Genomic DNA, 7,935 nt, shown 5'->3' with positions numbered 1-7,935 from the left:
ACATAAAACAAAATATAGAGTCTTAGAGCTTTTGCCAATAAAAGTTACTTGCATCTTAGGGGATCCTTCTCATAATTCCTAGCCAATCCATTCATTGAACTTTCCTGAAATATACTTGATAAGCTTGTTAGTTCAATTAACTATGTGTAGTTGTTAATTACCGAAACCATCTAGGGAGAAGTTGTGCTTCTATCCGGGTACACCGTCGGCCTCGTAGGTGGGTGTCGAGCCACAGTCACCACCGTCACACAACCACAATAGATGTGGTCACCATCGCGCCCGCCCCGCAACGGCAACCATCGGAGAGGCCGTCACCCCACCTTTGACAGCCACCGTCATACATCGATCTCACTATGGACGACGAGGACGAGGACGGTGGCGACTCAAGACGACCACGACGATTATAGCCAAATCCAATGTTTTAATTTTTATGTTTAGTTCAAATTTCTAGTCTAATTTCAATGTGCGGACATGAATTTGTGCACTTTTTAAAAGATTAATGTAATATGTCGTGTTTGTAAATTAATTGCAATGTCTTCTTGTTTAAAATTATGTCCATAATCTGGACAAATTTTCTGAAATGCGTCAACCAATTGGATGCATCGACGGCCGGACGGCCGCAAATGGACACGAGGTCTGTTTTCCTGACGCAAACGAACATAAACCCTGACGCAAACGAACATAAACCGTGACGCAAACGAACATAAACCGGACACAACGGACGTGTGTTTAAGGTCATGTGTTGGAGTTGGCCTAATGACATAGACGAGCAGACACCCATGACACCGGTAAGCGTGCCAAATAATGGTCGGCATGGGGAGCATGACTGCTTCTCCCAATACATAAGAAGTCATGAGTTTATTCCTACGAAGATGTCGCTAATCGACTTCTCTACCCTATGTAACTTTGTAATGTCGCTAATCGACTTCTCTACCCTATGTAACTTTGTAATGCAACACTATCTCATACTAGAAGGACTGGGCGCACTTTGGTGCGCCGTTAGATTAAAAAAACTATTCGCTCTGTTTCAAAATACAGTGTGTATTATTATTTTTTTAAATGTCAAACCTTTTAAATTTGATTAAATTTGTAGATAAATATATCAAAATCCATAATATCAAATTGTTATGACTAATTCATCGTTAAATGAATTATCATTTTTTTATTTAATATTGTGGATGTCAATATTTTTGCTCTTAACTTGATCAAAATTGAATAATTTGACTTTCCAAAAAACTAATACCCCATATATTTTGAAACTAATGGAATATTTCATTTGATCTATGGGGGAGATGACATAGTGTGTTTTATTTGTATTTATAGTTTGGTATTTGATGGACATTTCGTGGTGTGATTCTGTATTATATGCTAACTAACTTTATATATGTGGAAAAAATTCTACGTCGACGGCTGCATGGACGTGATTGATATGTTTTTATACCGCGGTTGTTTTTGATTAATTTGAAAACTGTTAGTTCGGTCAAAATTGTAAATCAAACCCATTAGGAAGCATAATGTATTTGTCTAAAGAATTGAACGAGAGTTTTGAGAAATTGTTGACCCGGTCAAAATCGGATGATCCAATTTTAATTGAAGTTTTGAAGACCTCAGGTATAAACAAAATAATTAAATAAAAGAGCTTTAAGAAATTATTGACTAGATCAAAATCGGGTGTCACGATGTCAATTGAAGACCTCAATTAAATGTGAGGCTTCAATTCTAGGGAGATTAGTGTTATAGTATATTGGTGTTTTAGTCATTCAAATTGAGTGTGATTATTAAGTTAATGCAGCAACAAATGGGAAAGGAAAATAAAAGATATGGAGGCCACATTACGTTACTTCTGCGCACAGCCGCCACAGCCTCCAAATCCATATAGAGCACGCTCCATATGCATTATGGCCACTGCTCATATTGTGACTCTGCTAGTATTGCTCTTACGCATAGAATACAAGTGCTCAGTTCAACACAGGATACAATTGTGCTCAATGCCTACTGCCACAATTCGCTGATAATATCACAGAACAGTAAGTGGTCACAAGCAACAAAATAATTAAATCAAAGGTAGCGAGCTAGAGGAAAACAAGAATGAGGTACTACACGAAGGTTTCAGTTCAGCTCAACAATGAAAAAATAAGCTGAAGAGTGTGGGGAAAACAACTTTAGAGAATAATGGGTTATTTGAAACTTAGCTAGACTGGGAATTCTAGAGATAAATACAACAAAGTGTAAGGATGATGGCTAATAAAATGCAATGCGGACTAATAGTATCTGATGATATGCCACTAGTGACCATTTGCAATGCCATTGCTGCACTTGATTTTGCCGTCAACAATGCCATCGGTTTTCTTTTCATAGAACCTCCTGTACATTGAATCAACTTTTGTAAGGTAGAACGTTCCTGGTGGCAACAAGCTTATGTCTTTGCTTGTTTCAAAATCTTTTGCTCCATATCGGTGCTCCATCAGCTTCAGTGTGTCGATGAACTTCTCAGGTGAAGTCTGAAAACATGTAAAGGAGCATATCAGCTTGCTCTGGCGAAATTAAAAGAGGGGAAAGCCTTCTAAAGGGCAAACGGTTGTTGCCATTCAGATCCTAGCAACTTATAATCTAATACAAACAGCAGTTGAATCTACTATGTACAGTGGTAAATCAATTAATGGTATGTAGTAGCTATCTTCAAGAAAGGCTGTTCTCTAATACAATTGTAGAACTAAATAAATACCAAATTTGCATAGAATAAGTTTAGCAAAGTCACTACACTCTGATTTCCTTGATGAATAAAGCTCATATTGTCATAGTGACCGGGGCAAGTTTTCTGAGTAATCACATACAGAATCCAGTTTCGTGTGCAAACTTGTCCATAGTATGAAATACAAATACACTACGATTCCTTCTCTTTGATAAGCTATAATTTGGTATAAAACCTCAAAGAGTTCATCTCCAAAATACTTGTAACAAATTTCAAAGCCATGTATGGCAAACCATTGGTATGACAAATTTGTACTTCTAATCTAATTTGATGCATGGCTGTAAAATTATGACAAGATCCGCTTTCTATCTGCAACAGACTGGCTGAGGGTTGTGAGAATGGAAGACCATACCACATGTCTTGACTCAAGCTTTGCCGCCACATCAAGAACAGAAGCAATATTTGTTAAACTAAAGGGATGCTGACCCTCATTTAGTTTGAATGAAAACATAGTGGATGTCAAGCCACTGCCGTAAGAAAACATGACAATTCTTTGGCCATTCTGCATAAGAATGGAAGTTAACTACAAGGAACGAACAGGAGATACAAAGGCATACAAATATACGATAGACGCATAAAACCAAAACCTCACCAGACTAGCATGCTTGTTGTAGATTACAGATGCCAATGCAGCATACAGAGATGCAGTATACATGTTACCAATTTGTTTTGGAAGCAACGTTGACGGTTGAACTTTGATGTCATACAAATGCTTTGCCAGTTGTTGAGAGCCCTGAAAGTTCAGTAGAAGACTTAGTGCTTACATACATCAGCGAAGAAATTAAGCATCGTAAGAACTATTATCCACCTAACGAGGAACAACCTTTTCCAAGTCACGACTTTGGTAGCTTTCTTCACTAGTCAGGTTTGCAAAAGGCTGAAGCTTTTCTTTAGCATCATTATCAACCGAACTGACATCAAAGAAAACAAAAACAAATAAGTGCCTTCATCTAGGGGCCAAGACTAAGAGTGTCGAATGGGTATCGTATAACCAGACAAAGGGTGGAGGTCTTTCAGAAGTTCAGAATATTATTTGGTCCACAGATTAAAAGCTTAGTTTGTAAGAAGCAAAAGGAGCATGTATTTAAAAAGAGGAAGCACAGACCTGCAATTGCGCATGAAATCGTTAAAGTAAAGTCGAGCAAAACTCTTCTGTACAAGCTGTGATAGTAAAAAAGTAAGGAGTTTATGTCTGTATTTCCAAGAGGTCAGAGAACAGAATTGGCAAAATTAACAGATTGCAAAATCGTATACATCTCCATGGCAGCGTGCAGCAGTCATACCTTATTATATGGAGAATGAAACACACAATAATCTGCGTCAGAAATCGAGAATTGTTCTCCCACTAGCTTCTCATACCTGATTTCATGATCATAGTGTGATGTTATTGCTTGAGAAGAACAAGATGCTAGTACTGCAGTTGAGTGGGTAAATTATGGCAGTGAACTCACTTGGCACAATACTGTCTATAGCACGAATCCAGAGCCATAAGGTAGCACGTTTGAGATAGTTTCCCATCAACAACCTATAATAATCACGGAACAGAAGTGTGCAGACGATATAATACTATGAAAGAGACCAAAATTATATCTAGTTGAGAAATTTTTTGTTTACATGCCTATAACAAACAAACAAAAATAAGTCATAGAATCCTAACCGGGTATTCACTTGCAAGATCAGGCTTATAGAAATCGTAAACATGAGCCATGTGAGAAGCTCTATATTTACTTTCAAAAGAAATAGGTGCATTTGGACCAATAAGCATAGCAATTGCAGCAGCTCCACCCGTAGGCCGAGCTGGTCCCTCTGCATAAACCTGAACATAATATGGGACATAAAATGAGTGCTGCACAGAGAAAAAAGGGAGAGAAACTGAATCGACTTGGTGCAGAAATTAGATGTTGATATCGGGTGACTAACCGCGCTATCTGTGCAGACCACAAGGCCGTAGCGTCCATCCCAGCATCGACTTTCGACCCAATTCACACAGTTCAACAGGGCAGCTGTCCCACCATAACATGCGTTACTCGAGTCAACTCCCTCAATGTCAGTATTACCACTTTCCTGTATTTGTGACAAATGTCAACAATTGCAACATTGAGTGAGACTGAAACTGAACTAACAAACAACTAAATGAAGTGGAAACTGCGAGTTCACCAAGATTCAGGTTAGAGGGAATATATGTTGGATCCTAATTCCATGATTTACCTCAAAAATTTGCATCAGCCACGTTTTGATGGATTTACTTTTGTCTATCACTGTCTCGCTACCGACCTCCAGGCGGCCAATTAGCTTTGGATCTATGTGGTACTTTTCCAGCAGGGATTTGACAACTGTCAAACTGAAATAACTTTCCAACTTGAGCATTCACGTACCGAATAGAGTATTGCACTAAATATATAAGTATTTGATATAATTGATTAGTAAATTCTACTCATCAAGAAGTTCAATCCCAGCAAAAGAAGGTAGGACAAGGGAGTAATTTTCCGGTGTGACAAAATATACCTCATCGAGATGACATCTTCTACCTCGCTGCAGAAGGCCATGCAGTCTTGCCCAAGACCAATTGTGTACTTCCCCTTGCTGGCCCCGTCATGAACCTCCAGCGCTTCCTGCAACCAGTACTTCAACGCATCAGCATTCAACTCTTACTCCAGCAGCATTGAACCGACACAGCAAATTATCCATGTATTAATTGGGCACAGCCGCTCCAAAGCCACATCAGATCACCATATGCTCGCTCTGTGGGAGACGAAATACAGCACCAGGCATATGCAGCATCTGACAGCCGGTATATCAGAGTGAAACTAATAATAATTCAAATATTCCTTGAGTAAACAAATCACTTCACCACCCGTGATCCACAAATCCGCACGGAGATGGCACCTCCGAACCAAGGTTTCATTTTCCGGAAACAATTTCATCGTGGCGATCTCAACTAGTAGTCTAGTACTCCGTAAACCCGAAATCCCGCACGCCTGGCTAAAACCCCCGCGGCAATTCCCCGCCCAAAATACCAAATCGTCCGTGATCTCGACGCGGAGATGCTCGGAGCCACAGATCAGCCACGTTCGCAGCACGCAGCGTGGCACGACGGCGACAAATCGAGCGGGGGCGGCGGGAACAGCAGCTCTGGTGGAGAAGTTCACCTGCTGGACGCAGGTGGGAGGGAAGTACATGTCCATGGCGAGGATCCCGACATCCTTGCAGTCCATCTCGCGATCCCTCCTCCCGCTCTGTGCTTCCGCGGGCGCTCCCAGTGGCTGGGCTGGCTCGCAGGAGGAGGAGGAGGAGGAGGAGGCGTGTGTGACGTGAGAGAGTTCGTGTGACTTTGGCAGCGCCGGGGACGCGGAGCACGTCGGGGATAATATACGAGATTCCCAGATTCGTTGTCTGCATCCCTGAACCGGTCCTGCCGATTTGTGGGCTGCTGCGACGGCCTGCTTGGGCCAGCTGGCCTGGACCATATAGGCACGACAGTATTTACCTCTCAAAAAACAAAAAGGCTCGGCAGTATTTTAAAGGGAAACGATTCGCTCGCGAGCGTCGTTGGATCCCATCATATCTGGCGGTCCTCGTTTCTTCCTCCGTCACGCACACGTCCTTCCCCTTCTTCCCCACTTTCTTTCCCCCTGCAACCGTTATCATGCCACATCGTTGGTGGTCGGCTTGCCACCCCTCTTCTCGTCTCCTTCAGCGAGTGTACACCTCCTCTCTCCTCTCTCCCTACCGAAGCTCGGGGACTGCTTGCTCAAACCGTTCACTCGTGAAGCTGTGACCCGCTGCGGCATATGCTGGAATCATACTACACGCGAACTAAGTGATACTTCTATGCTAAAGACATGGTCCCGTCGACCGACGATGTGCTGTAACCGGCGACCCATGATGCTACCACCGACATGCCGAATTGCTATAACCACGCATATGAAAAGCTGCAAGCGTGCCATGGCGGAATGCTGCAACCGTTGACATAAAATGCTACAACCGTTGATGAAAAAAGTTGCAACCAGACATATAAGAAGCTGCAAGCGGTCATTGTCATGACAGAATGTTGCAACCGTTGACATAAAATGCTACAACCGTTGATGAAAAAAGCTACAACGAAGGACCGACAAGGTTGCAGCAAAAATCACAACGTCACCGTTGCCACCAAAAACTTCGTCGTGGCCGTTGCAGCAAATCATGTCACCGGATGTAGCTTTTTTCATTGTCGGTTGTAGCAAAAATCGCAAAGCCATGTGCGATGTAGCAAAATGCAACACTAGTTGCAGCAAATAGCGATGCCGGTTGTAGCAAATTGTGATGCCGGTTGAAGCATGTAGCAAAAATCGATGTTAGTTCCAGCATCCTATATCGTGGGTGTGCCTCGCCGTCGCAGTTATGCAGCTCGTCCGTCGAAGCTAGGAAAAGAGGTGGCTGTGCGCGCGGGACCGGGTTAATGGCATCCTCGTCGGGGATGGGCACCGTTCGCCGGGGCCGATGGTCGTTGCCGCTCGCCGGGGCTGCGCACAATCATAGCTCGCCGTGGTCGCTCGTCTGCTGCAAGTTGCAAGGGTCGTAGACGCGCGATGCTGTGAGCGACGGCAGCGGCAAGCGCGGAGTCCACCATTGACGGAAGTTGGCTAGCTGCGGCCGCCTCATATCTCGTCGTTGACTTCTTCTATGCATGCGCGGTGTGGGGTTGTTTATTTTTTACCAAACGGGCAACGCAGATCCAATGGTTACAACAACTCCAATTAAATGATGCAGGATGGACCGGCCTAAGCTGGAGCGCCGGTGCGCCGGCGCCCAGTACTGCCCTTTTAAAACCTTTTCTGCAGCTTTTTATATAGGTCCTTGCTAACTTCCGAACAATCGGAATATTGCAATAGGTCCGAGCAAACGATGCATTCTTCACTAATCATGCTAACTAATTCTGCACTAGGCACTAAACATCTAGATTATTTTCTTTTATTTGCTAATTTTGTACTATTTTATTAGAAAAATACCGTGAAGCATACTTTAAAAGATGCATGCATGCATATAAAACAAAAATGATGATGTCAGCAAAGATTTTATTAAAAATTAAAATTTACAATGTTTTGTAGTTCAAGCCAGCGTTTTGATGAAAAACCGTTTTCACATAAAAGATTCGTCGCAACGAGGCACTACTAGAGAAAATCCTACTAATAGCGATGGATATA

General features: G+C 42.5%; 1 protein-coding gene across 2 annotated transcripts; it reads right to left on the bottom strand.

Annotated features, from left to right (window-relative positions):
• Positions 1–2,032: 2,032 nt before the first annotated feature.
• Positions 2,033–6,111, bottom strand: LOC123407244 (hydroxymethylglutaryl-CoA synthase). Of its 2 annotated transcripts, XM_045100334.1 has the most exons (12): positions 5,902–6,111; positions 5,258–5,364; positions 4,961–5,093; positions 4,673–4,816; positions 4,410–4,568; positions 4,204–4,277; positions 4,036–4,111; positions 3,858–3,913; positions 3,576–3,663; positions 3,345–3,485; positions 3,105–3,254; positions 2,033–2,501 (listed from the first exon to the last, which is right to left on the bottom strand). In XM_045100334.1, exons 1-12 carry the CDS (start codon positions 5,965–5,967, stop codon positions 2,286–2,288), a joined length of 1,410 nt encoding a protein of 469 aa, XP_044956269.1. In that variant the 5' UTR covers positions 5,968–6,111; the 3' UTR covers positions 2,033–2,285. The 2 variants fall into 2 exon arrangements, with proteins under 2 accessions (XP_044956269.1, XP_044956270.1); XM_045100335.1 differs by lacking the exon at positions 3,105–3,254.
• Positions 6,112–7,935: the final 1,824 nt, after the last annotated feature.

Source organism: Hordeum vulgare, chromosome 7H, assembly GCF_904849725.1.
Source record: "Hordeum vulgare subsp. vulgare chromosome 7H, MorexV3_pseudomolecules_assembly, whole genome shotgun sequence".
NCBI classification, from domain to species: domain Eukaryota; kingdom Viridiplantae; phylum Streptophyta; class Magnoliopsida; order Poales; family Poaceae; genus Hordeum; species Hordeum vulgare.
This window is presented reverse-complemented; position numbering and strand designations above follow the sequence as displayed.